The following is a 20819-nucleotide window of genomic DNA, read 5'->3' as shown; positions in this document are numbered from 1 at the left end:
TGACAAGTAAGGAAGGGGATCAACATATTCTAAATGAGTAGACATAATCCCACTGAATGTGGAGTTAAGCCATTTCATAATTAGCAGATTTTCTAATGTATGCCAGGCTTTAATGACCTTTGCAAATGAGAATGGTTGTTTGAATTTCCATCATTCACAGCGTTTTATCCCTGCCATATCTGCCTGATAGAATGAGTCCACCAGTTGATGATATGCATAAGCTTAATGAACAAGTGCACACAATTCTGAATGGAAACTGATGGGCTCAAGCCAGGGAGATTGGAAATGCATTTCCACACCTTGCATATCATCATCATGCCTTTAAATGGTGTCTCTCTGACCCCTTAACAATGCATTTCAAGCCTTTTTCTTCAATTAGGTACACTTCTCACTCAGATTTCGCTCATCAAAATATCATTAGCACACTATAGTATAAAAATATACTAGACTTCTATAGCATCACAACCTTGACAAAATTATCATTTGTTAAACAATGCAGATGACAACAGGAGAGTAGAGTATTGCCTTCGTAATATATTGTTCTAAAGTGTCCCTGTGTAGATATTTAACCTGAAACAAACTCAAAATCAAGCTTTAAAAAAGCTATAATTAATATTTTTATCCTAACAATGACTCTGTGTAATGTGAAAGTGGTTGCTTATAGTGATTAGACCACAACAATTAATCACTAACTCAACAACAACAGCTCTACGGAGCATCTTGTAGATTGTTTTCAGGCACACAACTTCACTGTTTAGGTTTACTCTCACAGATATAAGCCGTGTTGTTTTCGGACGCAGCATGCAGCTGTTTCCAGCAAAAAAGCTCTGTTAAATTTTCTCTGATGAACCCCAGAATACACACATTGATTTTGACACAGATATGGCAGATGTTTCTGATATTTTAGATATTGGTAGAGACCAAAAACAGAGATATGTAAATAGGCAAGTTTTAGCTAACAAGCTCGTCATATCAACTTATAAAAAGGTACAGCTTATTTGCAGTGCCCCCAAGTGGCCAAAAAATCGGTTATTGCAGTTTTTAAAGGACCAGGGTGTAGGATTTAGTGCCATCTAGAGGTGAGGTCACAGATTGCTACCCCTCCCCTTCCAAGTGTGGCCTTCAGGTAACGTGAAAAGGCCCTCTCTTTGGTTTGTCCGTTCTGGGCTACTGTAGAAACATGGCGGTGCAGCATGGCAGGCTCCGTAAAAGAGAACCTGCTCCCTATGTAGATATAAAGGGCTCATTTTAAGATAATGAAAACACAAGGATTCTTAGTTTCAGGTAATTATACACTAATGAAAACATAATTATGAATATTATATTCCATTTCTGCCAAGAGATCCCCTAAATCCTACATACTGGTCCTTTTAAATACAAGCTCTAAAATAAATTGTGATTTATTTCACATTTACTATTAAAAGTAGACGTAAAGCACATTACAATTACAAAGCTGTAATCTGTACCATTTTCCACTTGAAAACTACAGCAAAGATGGCAGAGCACCTCATGTGACAGTTGTTAAGGTGTTTCTTCTCATGGTTGTTCATTTGCAGGCAACATCTCATCAACTAATCCGATACCATGAATGCAAATTCACATAACTACTGCAGTGAGGATGTTTTGCGAGACAGATTCAACCCTACAAACCTGATCACAGTTAATCCTGTATAACTAGAGCATCTCTAAATGAGCATTTGCTGTTGCTATTGTTGTTGGTGGTAGTTTTACCACAACCTATTAGTTTGGTGTTAGGACAAACTCAAATGCCTTACATTCATATTGGGAAAGACACATTCAATTCTAAAGATGTATCCAATTATACCACTTTAAACGGAACATCAAATCCACGTTAGCCCACATCGGCAACACATTTTCAAATACTAATAGTTAGGATTTCATACGTAGCTATAAATGTTGTAAAAAATGTTAAAACAAGGCTATGTGGTACAGACTATGAAACTAACCCTCATCTTTGCCTATCTTTGAGCTGAGCTGCTACTGATCCCACAGACATCCTGTCGCTCGAGCTAAGCTAAGCTCATCACTTACCTTCAAACTGCACACAAAGATATTAAAAGACAGATACATTTTTTTCAGTCTAGTTAACTGGGAAACAGGAAACAATCCCTTTAAGTTTAAGTTACACAGTCAGCAAATGTACAGCAAATGTACCAGGAAGTGACAGTTGTCATTTCTGGACAGAGAAGTTTCAGGATATTTTACTTTCCAAAAAAAAAAAAAAAAAAAGGTTTCATCAAGTTATACCACTGATGTATTTAACGTATCACAGCCAAGCTGCCTAACTCAGCCCTAGTCAGACGCCTGGTAAGAAGCCACGTGGTGGGCTCTGCTAAAAGCCACCAACATTCATCATGGCTTTAATGCTATCAAACTCTAATCTGTCTGGGATTTCCTGTGTGTTAACACAGCTACAAATGTGGAAAGCAAACACTTCAACAGCACTACATAAATGTCTCAATATATTAACTAGACAATAAACAACCTATTCAATTCTAGGGATTTGCATGAGAAACGTGAGCATTAGTGAACAGAGACAAGTCTTCTGCCTTTCTGCTGAGGGAAAGGACGGCTTCAAACATGATCCTTTGTCAGACGGGATGGGAGACACAGACACACAAGCCTCTCGCTTTTGGCAAATCTGGGCTCACAATGCCATAGATTAGTAACAGCCTGACCACAGAGCTGAAATAAGCTAATTGCTTAATTAGCTGACCCAATTATTTAAGCTCCTTTTAGCATATTAACAAGAGCTATGTAACAAATAGTTCTGTTTTACAGAGGTGGTGTTTGTTTATGGAATTACAATAATGAGGATCAAATACAAAACATATGGTCAATGGCACTTCTTTTATGGAATCACTGCTTTAGAAAATGAAAGTATTATTTGATTTCAGCAACACTGAGGCTTTTATTTATGTAAAACTCAATTCAGCCTTTGCCTTATCCACATGCAAATGATCCTGGTGTTCATTTGTCATTGACATCAATTTTACATCTGCTCTCTTTCTATATTTTTGTGTGTACAGTATGTTTTTTTTTAAAATGTAAAACAATTAAGCTTCAGGGAGTAGTTTGTCGCCCTCTCAATATTTCTGGACATTTGAGAAACGAGGGACAAACGAGAGAGCAGAGAATATCTTATTAGATTGAATGATGATTGAAATGGATTAATTTACATTTTCTGCATGCATACTTTACATACATGATCTTTGCTCAGCACAGGGAGTTCTGGGCAAAAGAGCACTATTTGTATGAGATGAACTCATCTATATGCTAATTCATTGGCATGTAGACCTGCTTCATTTCTTCCATTCAGGACTGTTTACCTATTAGCTCTTATAGATGCAAAGGGAGTTGGAATATTAAAACCAAAAAGCTAAGGAATACAGCACATTAGCAGTACATCACCTGTTATTAAATGTATATTAAGGTGGCATTTCTGCCCTTTGTTTAAACTGAAACCACGCAAACTTCCAAGACACTTATTACAAAAATAATAAGCCAACTCTTTCGCTTTAATTGAGACTTGTTGCCTCTGACAAAAGCACAGTGGGTTTTCAGAAGTCCTTTAAAGGACTAGAGCAGACTACACTCTGCTGAAAATATGAGCTTTCTCTCTTATTCAAATGAGGAATGATCTAAAGCTCAAAGACAGAAAACAACTTAGACTTGGTAAGCATTTCATAAGTCGATTTCCAGGTTTTAAGGTGCTATAATGTTCTTTTGTGTATCAGAATGCAATTCACAACATTACAGAGCACAAAACCTAACTTAAATGTTGCTTAGAAACATTAGCATGGCATTAATAAGGAGATGTTTGACAGATCAAGTTACAAGTGATGCCTAAATGCTAATGCAATTTCAAATGAACCAGGCTGAAAGAGATGCAATCAACCATTCCTGATTCAGACCACAGTTGTGTTTAAGAAGATGACCCCCCCCCCCTTCCTTATTGTCTATGTAATTCACCAAAATTGCCACTTACAGCCGCTAAGAGCAGGACGTTTCATCTCCAAGCTTCCTCTGGTCTTTGCTACTCATCCATTTCCATTTCTACTTCCTCCAAAAGTGCCACCACTTCATTAACCTTGCCAGGCATGAGATAAGAGAGGCAGTGCATCAAAGCTGCTTGCCCACAGAGAGAACAGAGCTCTGCATGTCTCCACTACACAGCAGCCATCACACACACTGGCAGATACACAGTGCACAAACCATCCAACATGCAGAAAAGACCTTTTGTGTTCCAAACTGTCATTCAGAAATATTTCCTTGTGTGCACAGGACATCATTATGTTTTAAATGTAATTCTAAGTAGGGTGAAAACATTTGCTTGTTCCAAAGGTTTTAAGGGTGTTTGATTGGTCTGGGTCAGACTCTTCATTGCCTCAGACCCTGCAGACACTTATGGTGTCTCAAAGCACTCTTGTAAGAGGTCAGGTATACAGTGCTGTTATCACTTTGACCTATACACTTAAAACCTTGAAAATGAGAAAATTAAACAAGAAAAGCATGCCAACTTCAGCCAGAGGAGTAACAACTCCCGACTTCCTCAAAGTATGAAAGTAGATGGTAGTAAATGTATTAACTGAGTCACAATATTGTTTTACTTGCACCACATACAAATCTCTCTGGTGCATTTAATCCCTCTACCCACAGTTTCTCAGAAAGGAGGATATAAATTATTTTCCTTTGGTGGAAACTGCAAATCCCTGTCTGGATTCTGTTAAAAGGCTTAAAATGTCACTAAATGCCAAGGCTGAGACTCCTGCTAACACGCAGGTCTTTAAGACAAGATGTTAAAGCGTTGAAAGTTACCTGAAATTGATGAGGTTAATATTCTTATCGCAAACTGAGGCTTCTAAGAGAGTGGATATTGAAAATAGCCAGGTAACACTTCATATTAGAGGCTATCACAAGGATTAGCAGCATAAACACCAATTACACATTTAATTGTTTATTGTCAGTAGTATTTAGAAAACCTGCCACAGTGCATAAATTAAAAGGATGGGATAGAGGTCGGAATTTGCCACAATATAGTATCATCATAAGTATGTATTTCAGTAAAGACGACAAGGAAATGTTCCCAAAATAACAAGTCAAACTGCTGAATGCTGGGCTGTAAATGAGTAATTTACCATGAATATCCTTCTCTATCCCTTTACCACCATATGAATATCCAACCACGTTATACTAGCATGGAAGGTTCTGTCACTAAAATTTGAAATAGAGGACAAAGGGCCACCGAGCAAATAGGTTTTTTAGACACCATCCTCTGAGTTCTCCGCCAATGTGAATCAGAGGTAAAATACAGTGCATTAAGTCGACCTCTGAGGCAGCACAGAGGAGGGTAGAGTGAGACATTCTGCTATCTATTAAGACTTGCGTTATGTATATATTGTGTTTTGAAGGAATTTTACTGATCCACAAAACCAGCAGGAAAGGATAAGAGTGAGTCCCTAAGACCATGTGGTAAGCAACTGCAGTGCAGAATCTCAAGCGAGTTGAAAGTTGCTGTGCCGTTAAGGAGAAAGTCTGGCAGAATCCTGCATGCCCGCTGATAACATGGTTGGATTAAGGATGTTTAAGGGAAGTGAAAATTATTCATTTGAGATGGATGAAAGCTGCACTTGTCAAGTCTACCAGTCATGCACTTTATACATTTCATTTCCACTAGCCAGCATGCATAATTTCCCCTCAATGCAAATTTCTACACACTAAAAATTGTGAGCATATTTACCCCGCTCCCTTAACACATTCTATGACACAGAAAATGGATCATCTCTATTGAACAGGGAACAAAACAATGCAATTTTGTTTGCAGAGGTGTGAGAATCTAATTTTGTGCAGGAAGATAAAGTCACAAGACGCGGTAGAACACAAACAATAGCTTTCATTTAAAATCATGCCTGAATCAAAAAGAGACAGTGTGTTGTTGCCCTGCTCATCAGAATAACAAATAACATAATTTTAGCACATGCCCAATTATCCAAACAGACTTCATGTTTTGAGTGTAATTACTGGTTTTAAGTCACTAAAGTCTCGGCCTCAGTATTGGTATAGGAGCATGGTAACAGAGTACATATACTGTATATCCGTCTCTATACAAATATTATGATCTCTCTGATGAGAATTAAGTCTCCAGCCTGGATGGCCAATAAATTAGAGGCACGCTTCTCGTTTACTCATCAGAGCTAATGAGCCTGATAAAATTACCTCGAGGATCATAATTACAGGCTAGTGGCAGAGGCTCTGGCAGGGACTGGAATAACATGACACACACACACACACACACACACACACACACACACACACACTTTAGATTGATACAACAGCTAACCTAAAGCATCACAAAGCACTCACGTCTTATTAATAGAATAACAGGCTAATATCACTGTGCACAAGCAAAGATTATACATTGTACATTCCAAAATCCTAAGCAATTCAGTTAATGAGACATATAGAAACCTACATTTTTTTTTTACATCACCATCATAAAAAAATGTTTTGACCAGATTAACATAATATAAAAGGTGCAGAACAATATTAAAATTTCCACCTTTCTGTCAGAGTAGTTAAAACTGATTTTACCACCGTTTCATAGAGATTAAGCACTTCATGGGTAATGGCATATTTTAATGAACGATGGCAGCCTGGACACAAGAGCTCACCTCAGAGGATTCCATTTCATCACACATTCACAGGATGAATTGTTTTACTTATGAATATTAATGTTCCTCTAATTTGAGGCTGTTGTTAATGCTTGTCGCTAGGAGCTTGGCAAATCAGGTCCCATTCCTGTTAAAACCATGTATTAGACACCCCCCTGACACTAAGCCCTCGCCTTTGATTCTTAATTGCAGTAGTGCAAGCATTTGCAGTAGATGGGGCGCAAAGCTTTAATTAACTCTAATATCACACATTCAGTCTCGACTGTCACCCACATCACGCATGGCATTTTGTACCAATATCATCCCCAACTCTGCTCAGCTAGAAAGAATGTGTTCCAAGTTCATGATCACAATTTCATGCATCTCAAAATGAGAAATATGTAGTTTATAAGTAGCTGTAATATATTGACGGCAGTGAATTATCTTGATGTCGTCCTAAAAAATTAATTGAAAAAAAAACGTATTAAAAGCATACATTGATGCAGTTCTGTGATTACTGCAGAGCTTCAATGCAAAGGATTCGCAGCATTGTTGATTTCTTACAGAAAGCAACGTTTAGTCTTGGCATCGTTGAATCAACAGTCATTGGTGAAGCCTGTAATATGGGAAGTGGAGTGATAAAAAGTTCAAGGATGTGTTTAAATAGAAAGATGTGTGCCAAAGGAAGCTGTTGAGTAAATAATTGAACCTCTCATACACACTAATCTTCAAAGGATTTATTGGACTACAGATTTCAAGTTTAAAAATACTATAAATAGAGTACAAGTACATACCATTCAATAACACTTAAAACGCAACATTACAGTACATTTCTTACAAATACTGTGAATGCCATTTTCACACGAGTGACTCCACACGACGTTTGAACATTTTAATGGCTCAGGTGCGGAGCATTTCTGATGCAGATATTAGTAAAGAGTAAATGTTTAATTAAACCCGGTTTGAAGATAAAAAGCTCAATACAACCTATAGTTTATAAGCCTTCCCTGGCCATAAGCTACTGCTCTACCTAATCCTCTTTCACATAACATTATTGTATCAGCACAGCTGAACATTTTTGCAGCATTTATAAAATTAGCAAAGAAATTAACTGTCCGTACTGTGGCAAATTGGATTTCCAAGTTCTTGCCTTGTGATACAGCATACCCAGGCTGCCACCTACAGTGCAGTGTGAGAGAGAAACTACAGTCTGCAACAAAGCAGTTCAACATGTGTGGCTCTCCATTTTACACTCCACAGCCATTCAAGCTTAATTGTCCAGGCTTTTTCTCCTGCTAATATCCTTACAGGAAATTTGTTAAAATCCATTATTAAATAAATACTGAAATAATTTCATTTTGGATCAAGACTGTTGAAGGATTACACATTTATTCGCATTCCTATTTGCATGTGGAACAGCCAGTGTCCCCTCTGTAATTTGAAAATCATGATAGCTTTTAGTTTATGGTTTTTAACACCCAACATCCAATTTATTTGACCCAGTGTGAGTTGATTTGCTAAATTATTAATTATACCTCATTCCAATCATTCAATAAATATACAGAATATTTACAGAACAAACATATTCGTGACTCAAGGCATTTTTCTTGTGACACTGAAGTCTAATCAATGTAAGAGAAAAACTCGTAGCTGCATTTGCCACGTAATTAAACACCATTTTCTTTTTAAACTGTGAAAAACAGATGTGAATAAAACAGGACACCTCTTGTGAAGAGCTAAGATTGAATAATAAGCTATTCAGAAATTCTCACTTCACTAAGTAGCACAAAACAGAGAACTGAAGGTGGATGTTAAACAAAAATAACACTTTAACTGAACCTTTAATTTGAAATATTCTGAAACAAATAGAAACACAACACATAATTTGACCCAACGTGCTTCCTAATTGGACATCTCTTCATTTGCCTTCTCATTAGCACACCACATACTGCACTTGAATATAAAAACCTTAAAACATTTTTAAAATATAATTATTCAGTAGACAAAGACAATAATATCAGTGTAGTAACAATTGCCTTGGGGATCATTCCACTCGTCTTTTACTTCTTCGCCTGAACAGTTTCGAGATGGAAGATTTCCTCTTATTTTTAGCTTTCTTTACTCCTATTCACCAAAGAATAGTGTATATTAGAATAATGCATTCAAATTGGAAAATCCATTCTAAAAGAAAAAAGGATTTCATGCAATACTTACCAAGATTTTGCATCATTTCATTCAGCTGCTGATCCTCCTCCACCTCCCTGAAATTGATCAAAAATAAAACAAAAGTTAGGCATTTTGTCTTGCTTGCATGTCAAGATGTTATATAAGCAGCATTGCTCTGCATTACTGATCACTCCTGTAATGTGAAAATTGATTATACTGTAAGATGCATCGTGTTACCTCAGCCTGTCTTCATCCAGACCCTCCACTATAGCATTTCTGCCGTCCACAATCTCCATCAGTCTCTGCATCAACTTCTTCTCCCGCTGTTGCTCCTCTTTGGACTTTAAATGATCTGTTATACCAAGTCGACAGACTTTAGTGCTGGAAAAAGAAAGTTGACAGAGGTGATGTTGAGAAAAGAGTCCGTGATCTCTTACCTGGCTTCTCCAGCAGCCTACGAAGTTCCCACTCCACACCTGGCTGCTGCTGCTCCAGCTCCTGAGTCCTGGCTCTGAGATATGCATTCAGCAATCATATGGTAAACCTGATTTATTATGCACATCACATCTACCCCAAAACTGTAAACCATCAACATCAACATTTCAGGATAAGAAGTTATTTTACATAATTGAAAAGAAAATGGCTTTGGCACAAAGTTAAACACAGACTATATCCACGATGTTCCACTTCCTGGGATTGCTCCACTGCCGCCGGAAATTCCACCAGATGTCCCTCTTTTTGGCCAGATGACCGTTACCTTCGGCTTTCTTTGTGTTGGAATTTTAAACTCCGGTTGATTTGTGAGGACTGACTGCTCCTCAGATCTCTGCAGGGTAAATCCAGACAGCTAGCCTGACTATCTGTCCAATTTGAGTTTTCTGTTGCACGACTAAAACAACCTTTGAACGTACACATGTTCCACCAAAACAAGTTCCTTCCCGAGGCTATTTTGCAGCAGCACCAAGGCTCCATCCGGCGCTTAGCGCCGCCCATGATGATTGTGATTGGTTTAAAGAAATGCCAATTAACCAGAGCACGTTTTTCTCCCATCCCGGAATGCTGTGTGGACTAGCCAGACCCTCCTTTGCAGCGCTGTGGAGGAAGGTCTGGCAATGCGAGACTAAACACAGACTAATAGAAACAATTACAACCAAAATTGTGAAATGTTTTAAGCTACAGAACAACTCACATGTATACAAGCTCTGACTCCTTCCTAATGTACATCTGCTTCTTTCGAATCAGGTTGAACCAGTCGACCATCAGTGGGTCCATCAATACGTCTCCCTTCCCCTCTGAAATACACACAGCATTTTTTTTAATGGTATTAATACACTGAGATACAATTTGTGACCCTTGATAATCTTTTAGAAAAGTCAAGTTCTAATATATTGTGTACATACATATATACTCAACACCTGTAAACCTTGTAGAAATTTCAAAAAAATAAGCATTTATTATCCACTCGGGCTAACTTGAACAGTTTAACGCAACTCAACTAAATGTTTCTGACTTGTGAGTGAATTAAATTCTCCAGGGACAAATTAAGCTCAGAGATTTCAGAGTGTTCAGACAGCAATATTTAAATATCATTTTGGCTCTGTGCTCTCCTGATAGCACATAATGCAGTGACTGAGGTTAAAGAGCAAGCTGTAGAATAATTGTTTTCATTCACATTATGTGTTTCAGTTGTTTAAATCGTTTACATCCTTTTATTTAATATAACAACCCAGAAGCCTCTCCTCATCCAGAATCATAGCTCATTTAATGTTCACCAGATCAACTCCTTGTTTTCATATGACATGATGATAATAAATTAGGTTTTTGGATGATTTGGTTGGTATGGAGCAGGGTGCAGGATTGTTGAGATGGAGGGTGACTCACCTCCTGGGGCCATGTCAACACTTCACTTAAGGTACTGTAGCAGTCAATAATACACAGCTCTGCACCTTAGGTGTAGGTAATCCTAAATCTGACACTTTAAAAGTGGCTGCACTTGACATTCAGAACATTAACATAGAAGCAAACAAATATTTGATATAATAAGATATAAAGTAATGGGGTCCTGAGCAGAGAATGAAGTCGCACTCCGTGTGTGTGTGTGTGTGTGTGTGTGTGTGTGTGTGTGTGTGTGTGTGTGTGTGTGTGTGTGTGTGTCTTCTGTTCTTTGTTTTAATAGCCGGTCCGGGTGCATGTGCATGTTAGTACATGTGGCCGTGAAAAACAATTTAATACGTATTTCACATATTGGGGAAGAGTCTGTGAGAGCAGTATGGAGGCAATCACAGCTCATTGTTTTTTTTCAGTATTTTGGGTACAGCCCCTTTAAACCTAATGTAAACATTAGAGTCATGTGCTGCAGAACAGATATCTTCAACAGTGAGGAATAAAATTGTCTTCATTTACTGTATAATTAACATTATTAGTCATCCTTGCTGCATTTACTTCCAAATAACACTACATTAATTTTTCTCACTGAAAGCTTGGGTGATATTTAATTTTACACTGGGTTCAATTTATTTTCTTAAAAAAAACAACAACTAAATTATAAACTAAAATGATTCGTTAATAAGATGACCAACTATTTTGATAATAATCAAAATATAAATAATAAGAATAATCTTTAGTCCAAACATTCCATGGATCCACTTACTCAAATGTGAGGTTTTGTTGCTTTTCTTTGTCAAATATGAAAGTAAACAATGTCTCTGGGTTTTAGACTGTTGGTCGCACAAAACAAGCATTTTGAATGTCACCTAAGGAAATTATAATGAGCATTTCTCATGATTTTCTGATATTGTATGTAAAAAAGAAAAACATGAATTGATTAATCAATAGTTGCAATAATCATTAGCTGCAGCTCTACTGTAAATACTACAGTAAACACAAGGGCAGGCATTCCAATCTATGATATAATTCCTCATCTAAAAATCCCCCAAATTGTCTTAATATGCAAGTTTTAACATGCAACACAGAGGGAATACAACAAATTTGTCTTATTTTTACTCAAAGTACAGTTAAGTTTTGACAAAGACAGTGATTAGTATATACATCTAAAATGTTTAAATATGTCCCTAAAGCAGTAATCATGGTTCACCAAGTCAGACTGGAATAACTGAGTAGGTGATCGATAGATTTTTAGAGTGACTATTTGCCAATCCCAATTAGTGACTAATCAATCAAAACACACACCAAAGCCACATTAACAATAAGGACAGACCGAGACTGAGGATATGACAAGGTCTACAACCTGCCATCCCCAGAACAAACAATATTTAATATTTTTATTTTATTCCAAATTGAACTTGAGTGCCAGGGTTTAGTTTTTACGACGACAAGTTGAGAAATAGATGATCTCCTAGGTGGTGTGCAATTGATGTCAAATTCTGGCCAAGCGATTGCATGCTTAGGCTTCCTGGGTGGCGAATAGGAAAAAAAGGTACGCAATCGACCAGAATATATATTACTATACCCAAGTCATGTTGACCTTGAGCAAAGCAATCAGGCCCCCTACTCCCACTACCTCAGAAGAGAAGCAACATCCCTGTGGGCTGTCTGTGCCTCTCACCTCATTTGGCTGCAGAAACAGTAATAGAAATGGCAGGTAAATCCCTAAACACACACACACCAAGCTCCAGCTGATGGCAAATGAATGTGTGTGTTCTGTGTGAAGCAACCAGGACAAAACTCTGCACCAGAGATGCTCTCACTGAAGCAGCAGTGGGATTCAGCAGTTTGCACAAATACAATCAAATACCAAAGTTTGTGTCAAGGTTATTCGCTGCAAGACAGCAAAATTGACTATTGCATTGGCATATTTTTCCTCAGAATAAGTGAGTTTGAGGAAGTGTATATTTTCAAAATTGCACAGCTTGTTTCTGACATGTCAACATTCAATTTTGTGTGCACATCTAAACAAGGAAAAGGAAGGAAGTGGGTAAAATGTGTTGTAGAGGAAGAGTGACAGGAACTAAGTACCTTCCTCACAGCAGCGGAGTTTCTTTTCCAGCTCCACACCCTCCTTCTCTAACTGAGCCACATTTGTCTCAATATCATTCAGGTCCCTCTCAATCTGCTCCACTGGAATATGATAAGACTTCACCTGATGTAAAAACAAAAGAATTTAAGAGTCACAGTATTTATAAGTATTGATAACTTTAATTTGAAAATTCCAACTTTGGCCACTTAAACGTAAAGAAGGTCGTCCATTTTTTACTGGGAATATAATGAAAGCATATTTGTAGAGCTGTTAATTAATCTCTTAAGAGACTTAATGGAGGGAACTTACAGAGGGTGACCTCATTTCAGTTCTGGAGGCGTTGGGGGGTGACAAATACTTTCCCTTTTTAGCACCTAAGAGGTAGATAAAATAGGATTAGATAGTCCTTTCATGGCAGCTTTTCAGAAAAGCATTGTCACATATGACTTCACCTGATTTATTTTCAGTGGAAAAGACTGCTCATGAAATCAACAAGATGGCTAAGGCCATGTATGTGTGCCTTTGATGATGACATTTAAAAAAAAAAAAAAAAAAAAGCTGGGAACCAACCTGGCAGATTTCCATGATTGGCTGGAGCAGTCATTGAAGAGCTAATAGATTCCACAGCTGGCCGTCTGGGTGGGGATTTCACAGGCGAGTGACTCCCATGTTTAAAACCTAAAATGAGGACAACAAGGTTTACATGCTGTAGAGCTGCAGAGTTCAACCCGCTAATGCCTTTTTCTGGTTTCTGCTAAAACAGAAGAAAAAAAAAAAACTCTACAAGAATCTTAAAACACAGGGCAGCATTCTTGTGAATTTTCAGCCATGTCAGCCCTGTCAGTCTGTCCACCACATAGGTCCAGACTGACATATCTCAACAACTTTGGATGGATTGCTATCAAACTTTGTTAACCAGTCATGGTCCCCAGAGGGTGAAGTCAAATGACCTTGGTATTCCTCGGACTTTTCCTCTAGCGCCACCATGAGATTGGCATTTGTAATTTTGTCTGAAATGTAAAACCTACTGGAATGCCATGGAATTTGGTACAGACATTAATTTCCCTCTCAAGATAGACTGAAATCACTTTGGTGATGATCCTCTGACTTTTACCCTAGCACCAGAATCAGGTCATCATAATTTTAAATTGTCCAATACTTTGGATTATGACTAATTACTTGCAAGATACTTAAGACATTCTCAATCTCAACTGTACTTTCTGTTTAACGCAAATTAGCATATGTTAGCATATACTAACAAGCTAAACCAAGATGGTGAACATGGTTAACTTTATGCTTAACGCTGCCATAATCAATATTTTTATAATAACAATGAACCACATGAAAGGGGCTGCTCATAGTGATGAAATACAGATACTAGGGCTGTACAATATATTGTTTATTTTATCGTTATTGCAATATTAACTTGCGTAATAAAACACTTGGAGATTTTTTTGAGTTAGTTGAAAGAGTATCGGTAGAAAACTACACTTCAAAATGTAACTGTCACTTTTTTATTGGTGCTTTTAATGTTCAATTCAATGTTCAATAACATAATGATGGATTTCAACAATACAAGCCATTTGTTTTATTTTAGCAGAATACTAAAAGCAGCAGAAGAGCAGAACTAAGTACACTTTAATATCTGTTATCATTAGCGTGATATTTAACGTTATCGCATATCTTTCTCATATTGTGCAATTATCACCTCAATCTTGACTACTCTACTAGTAGACACATCCTCGTATTCTCTCAAAGTCTCTTATTATAACTAACAGAAGGGACTCACCAAGGTTTCCAGAACCAAGCTGTGGTTTCTGGGGAGACACTACCCTAAAGTGTTCAGGATCAAACAGAGCAAAACTAACAGGTACTGCAGGTGTTGGAGCCATGGGAGACCTTGTTACACTGATGGGGACATTAGAGGAAGTCGCGGACATGGATCCAGGCTTATGTTGCTCAGTAAAGGCTTCAGCTTCAGCATGTCTGTAAGAAAGACAATGAAATAAGCCTTTAAAGTGTGTCACCATTCCCTCCATGTAAAAGTACAGCATTTATCCGGTACAGATATGATACACATATAGGCTGAACATAAGGTAAGACAATCCTTTATTAGTCCCATAGTGGAAAATTTGGAGTGTTACAGCAGCAAAGGGGACAGTGCAATAACAAGAAGCATCAGTACAGTAAAAGAAAAGCAAGATATAATAAGTAGACAGACTGAATGAATGGTTGATTTCACAGTATTGCACATAGCACAGTTATAGTATACAACAAAGAATAAAAATATAAGAAAAAGGCCTCACCTTTTATTTTGTAATGATAAAAGGTGATGAATGGAGGAATCATCAGCAGGTATAAGAAATTAGAGAATCTAGTGTTAGAGTAGGAAAGGTTCAGGCCTGGCACTCCCTGGGGCTTGTTAGGATGGGGGACAGAGCTAGCTGCTGCACTCTGAGCCAGTCAACATTAACAAAGATGGACGAAGCTTGATGGTTCTGCATTCTGGAGAGTGAATAAGCTGAATGGTAAGCGTTGTTCAAAGAAAAATCTTTTAAGACGTTTTTTTGTCCATCTGTGTGACTTTCCCACTTCCACCAAAGTGAGTCACGAGGTAATAGTTATTATAAATATAATTGAGGATACTTACTTTAAACCTTGCTCGATTTTCACAGGTTTAAGCTTCAATTGTCCCCAGACAGGATCTGCAGACAAAAGTAGAGTGAATGACTTCATCACTACTTCATCCATCACGTAAATAACTGTTGAAATCATTCTTCACTTCAAACCAGGGAGAAATGATCGCGTTTACTTTTATTTGACATCTGCTTTAGCAATGAAGTGCGCTCTCAAAGCAGTGCAAGTTTCTGTACACAGCAAACAAAAAAACTCCCTTGACTCTTCTACCTGGAAACACTAACCTGAACAGCTGATAATGAGTGCAGCTACTGGTGTCATTATCTAGTCTCTCACAACAATGCACTAAAGTAACTGATCCTGTCCTGCACATCTGTATTAAAAGACCCAAATTAGTGTAATTAATCCTAATTTCCAAAACAAGTTGGAGTAATGTCCATGGTCAATATGGTGTCCATATTAACAGGCAAAAAAATGACTTTCCATGATGGGGAGACTTCTATAAAAGATGACAATTTGATGACCATTTCTATTAAAAACTAACAGTAATTGTGTTTCTGTCTGAAAAGTGTCAGGATGCCACAGCCATGCTTGCACGTCCATCCAAAGAGAATGACAGTTCGACCATGAAAGCTCATTACAAGTGTGAGACAGAAATTAAAGTGTCAGTATGCAACACTGACCTGCCATCATGCTAAATGCACTGGCTGTTTAAATAGGGCAAAGATGACAAAAGGGCTTTGTTTTCTATGAATGTGTTCTGAGACAGACAGAGAGAAGAGGAGGGGTAAGGGGTGTTGGCTAGATGTCAAATAATGGATCAAGAACAACCAAAAGGAATTTAGTAGCGCTTGCCTTTGGCAGTTGTGTGTACAGTTATTGCCCTTGTGTTGTCTTTGTTGATGGCCTTCAGACATGGCGGTTCCTTATTGTTTGTCTGGCTGGTGGAGGGCTGTCTTGCCCAGTTTCCTGCTGGGCCTTGGCTGCATTTATCTTTTCTCAAACTGGGGCTGTCAGCTGAACTTGGCTTGTCTCCAAACCTGCAGAGAGGGGAAACCCTCATCATCAGCGTTAGTAAGAAAATTCATTACAAAACCATACAGACGTGGGAAAGACCAGAAATATTCAAGTATTGCAAGGGAGAATCTATTCATCGCCACAGAGAGTATTCAAAGTGCAATACTCACCGTCTCTCTGCTGATCGGATGGTGAACAGGCGTTTGTTGTTATTGTTGCAGTTTTCCTCTGCCAATTTCTTTCCAGTGGTTGTTCTGACTCTGCTCTTATCATCAGGACTCAGTGGGACCTTTGGCCTTCCTAAAACACTTGAGGGCTCTGTGGGCTTCCTGTTACCTGTTGAGGCCTCTGTGACTGGCACTGCAGCCTGGAAAAAACTCTGCCTGGCCGTCTGTGTCTTATGGGCTGAGGCCATCCAGGACCGGGAAGGTGGAGTGGGACTGATTGGCTTTAGGACAATATTCAATGGGGCTGACAGCACAGAAGAAGAGGGGCGTGATGCAGGCTGGGTCTGGCTGACACTATTTAATCGCCCAGCTGAACTGGCGGGTCCGTTTTTGATCCCAGCTTCAGAGGAGGAGGATTTGCAGCTGTTCTGGTGGGCGTTACAGATAAAAGTGTCTGGATTCTTCCCAGGTTTGTAGCCTCCTGAATGAAGCACGCTGGAGCATTCACTGCATCTGGTGGAAGTTTATTAGCATGACATTTTTAATGTAATAACAGTACATGACACAAGGTAAGTATCTGTGAATATAGATTCAATTCTTACTTGAAACAGCTTCTGTGATAGAGCTTGCCATCCACAAAGTGCCTCTGAACCAGATGAACATGGCTCTTGCATGCAGCACATTTGCTATTGAGAGTTCCATTTTTGTTGGAGTTTTCCACAAGAACTTCCTTCTGTGAAAGAAAACTAAAACTGAGGTAACGCTCTATTCAAAAAGGAATTGCGCTTACCTTAACATTTACCTAACCCACAAAAAAAAGGGGAAAAAAATCCTCCTTGTTCTTATATATGATAATTTAAAAAGTAATCGTGTTAGACAACAAAGATGTATTGTAAACAACCATAATTTCAAATGTTTGATGATGTGTTCTGACACGAGCACTGACCTGAACAGCAGCTCTGGCCAACTTGGGTGAGGTCTGAGCAGGGAGAGTGGAGGGTAAATGATTCTCAATGGCGGTTTTAGGCACAAAGGTTTTGGCAACCACTGGGAGATTTTTCTTCTCTGATGGCTCCTCCTTGGAACCCTCTGCTGGCCTTTTTACACCTCCCACTGAGGGAAAGGGGAGGGGGGGGGGACACTATCATCATTACATTATAGCACAAGAGAGAAGCAATACACTTCAACTTGAAACTGAAAAAGAAATATGCCTGAAAGTATGCATTGTTGCAGCTCAAAAATTATCTACACCGTGGCTAAGCATTTTTAAACCAGTCATATTCTCACTGGGAGGCCGTCCTTTGAAGTAGTTGTGGTACTGGGAGACGTAGGTAAGAATGCTCAGCCTGTCTGGGACCCTTAAAGCCACCATGTCTTCTGCATCTAACAAAGCTGGAATTCCCAACTTCTCCTCTGCGACCTGAAAAGCCTTAAGAAGAAAAAAAATTACACAGTTTAACAAACAGCCCTAGACTTCTGCCAAGACTACATGTAATGGTAGTATATGGTGCACCAAGTAAACACATCCAAACCATTTTTGTCATATAAAAACATGGTATTCACTTCAGTAATGTCAGCTCCTACAATTACAGCATGTGTAAAAATGTCAGACAATACAATCTACTTTAAATAGACTAGCAGTATTCTGTGGCTCAGCCCAGAGAGGTTTGAAAGGGCTGCATAATGAATAGCACACTTCCTGTGAGCTTGTAGGGATAAGAAAGGGGATGGAGGGAGCAAGATAGCAGGCATTGTTTAGGATCAGCCATGCTCATTAAATTTAAAGCAAAGCCTTACTGAATACCAAGTCTGCTTATATAAAAGAAAAGCACAAAAGATAAAGAATTTGAGGATCTGTTTGGCTTGTTTTTCCTACAAACTCACACAGACAACTCATAAAATAACCACCTGTAAGAAACATGACACTATTCATGAAATATAGAAGGGTGTGAATTACTGTAACATTCTTATGTTTCAGTACAGGGAGCATCCTCAAACAGTTGATCAAAACTAAATTCTGATAAAAACACACTATGCTGTGGCCACAAATATGGTTAACACGTCTTCTTCTTGCATAACATTCAAGAAATAAAAGAGAGTGGCTTCAAGTGAACTGTCATTGTGAAGATCGAGTGGCAGAGGATAGCAAGCCTCATTCAAAATGAATAGCCTGGAGAGCCTCTCCCCTGAGCTCAGGTTTGTTGCTGACACTGCCAGGATCATCCAAGACAACAAGGAAGTCGTACAGAGTGCATAATGTAGCACTCTGCAGGGTCTGTAACCCTCAGAGGAAGCTGGTAAAATGGAAGAAGACTAAATAATGGAGAGGTCCCCGCTGTGTTGTTTGGGTCATTTGGGGGTTAACAAAATAAATGAGGTCAAGTGGACAGAGGCTGAGTAAAGATTCAGAAACTTTAAATTTGATAGGAGTCTAAAAGTGATAGCGAGATGTACTTTCTACCATGCAGCTTCTGCTGAAACTGCTCTGCTGCTAAAATGTTGAAACAGCTAAATCTGCTGCATAAATGCCAAGTCGAGAACAAACACTGTGTGAATCTCTGGATGCGCTGTCATGTGTAAGGGGTTAATGAAGTGGCTGTTTAATGCTACATCAAATCAAATCTCGAGTATGAACTCTGTTCCACTCAATGCGACAAAAGGTTAAACAACTTGACATCTTACCAGTCTGTTGTTCTCAAACACATCCTCCTCTTTGAGTGAGTCATAGTCTCTGGGAAAAGAGAAATACAATGAACAGAGAGAGAGAGAGAGAGAGAGAGAGAGAGAGAGAGAGAGAGAGAGAGAGAGAGAGAGAGAAGTTAGGCGTGCTGGTGAAAAACATCTAACTTGGACCCTGAGGATTTCAAATTTAAATATAAAAAACTAATACAAAGAGGTTACATTTTCAAGGCATTATGTTTCTTACACATGATAGATCTCCTTAAAAATACCATTCCATACTTAACAGCAGGACTGACAACACTAACTAAACTAAAACGAGCACTGGAAAATATCGAAATTACAAAATAGAATTTCAATAAAATCACTTTCAGGTCAATACTGTGTACCAAAGACATACAGCCTTGTAGAAAACTGCACTTAAGCAATTTGTCCAGGCTGCCTCTGGACTCAAACAAAAGTAGCCTACTAAACCAAACCCCGGCAGAATTTAACCTCTACATTTAAACCACTTCTTCAAAGTTAAATACTCACATCAGGTCCGGTCTGTACTTGTGTATAAGCGCACAGAAAGCCAATCCGTTCTTGAATGATGTCGTCATGTTGGTGATGGCTACATCTCGGTAGCCGTCACACTGCACTTTACACCACTGCTCCAAAGCCTTGATGGCAGCCATGCTCCTAGCGCGAAAGAGACACTGTGCGCTCAGTAGCCTACAGACTAAGTGTGCAACAGGCTAAGGCTTCAGTGTGGAGGAGTCGGAGGAAAGAGAGATCAAAACAAATTGTGTCTGTTCGGGGTTTGGCCGTGAACTGCGGCGCTGCAGCTGCGTCCTGTTTCCTTCTTTTACCTGAACGACAGCCGGGGCTGGGCAGCAGGACAAGCTGCTGCTGTGCGTTTCTCCCTCCACTCATTACACTAATTGACACCGACTGCTGATTCATCATTAACAACAGTTGAATTAAATTCAGCCAGAAAAGGTAAATAGGTTTTTGGTTTGGTGCACTTTTTTTTTTTTTTTTAAGTAAACTGAATTAATGTAGAATTCTGGCAGGTGTCCAAATCAACATATCAATAACTTTAACTAACCTGCTTTTTAATGCACCAATCATTACAGAATATCATTCTAGTGTACAAAACATTAAGTGTCGGTATTTAGTATCTTATCATATAGGCTAGGTTACAAATGTGGTTAATGTATTTTTTTAACTTGACAAAAGCTAAAAACTGATTGTGTTGTCTGATTCAGCATCATCTCCCAGTATGGAGGTTAAAATTCCACTTAGCTAGCTGACAATAAAAGGTTTGTCATTCAAGGATGCCACTATGAAATGTTAAAGAGTCCACAGAGATCTCCCTATATTAAATGTGACCTTTAGGTAAAATGAAGACAGATTTAAATGGTTTATAGTTGTTTGCTTCTGGTCATTAAATCCTTTCCTGTAGAGTAGCCATCTGGATTTTTTTTAAATACAAGTTGCAGTATCCGAGTGCTAACAGTCTGA

The 20819-nt window shown here is 38.6% G+C and overlaps 1 protein-coding gene across 1 annotated transcript; it reads right to left on the bottom strand.

Moving 5' to 3' along the window:
- Positions 1 to 7393: 7393 nt before the first annotated feature.
- micall2a (mical-like 2a) lies at positions 7394 to 20227 on the bottom strand. The gene is made up of 18 exons (XM_031312927.2): positions 20165 to 20227; positions 19848 to 20027; positions 19317 to 19365; positions 17922 to 18063; positions 17581 to 17747; positions 17237 to 17367; positions 16638 to 17147; positions 16306 to 16490; positions 15464 to 15518; positions 14603 to 14799; positions 13384 to 13491; positions 13123 to 13187; positions 12813 to 12936; positions 10027 to 10129; positions 9275 to 9348; positions 9075 to 9189; positions 8886 to 8932; positions 7394 to 8795 (listed from the first exon to the last, which is right to left on the bottom strand). Exons 2-18 carry the CDS (start codon positions 19988 to 19990, stop codon positions 8716 to 8718), a joined length of 2295 nt encoding a protein of 764 aa, XP_031168787.1. The 5' UTR covers positions 19991 to 20027; positions 20165 to 20227; the 3' UTR covers positions 7394 to 8715.
- Positions 20228 to 20819: the final 592 nt, after the last annotated feature.

The sequence above is a fragment of the Sander lucioperca genome, chromosome 21 (genome assembly GCF_008315115.2).
Source record: "Sander lucioperca isolate FBNREF2018 chromosome 21, SLUC_FBN_1.2, whole genome shotgun sequence".
Lineage (NCBI taxonomy): Eukaryota > Metazoa > Chordata > Actinopteri > Perciformes > Percidae > Sander > Sander lucioperca.
The sequence above is the reverse complement of the archived record's forward strand: the minus strand, read 5'-3'. Positions and strand labels throughout refer to the sequence as shown.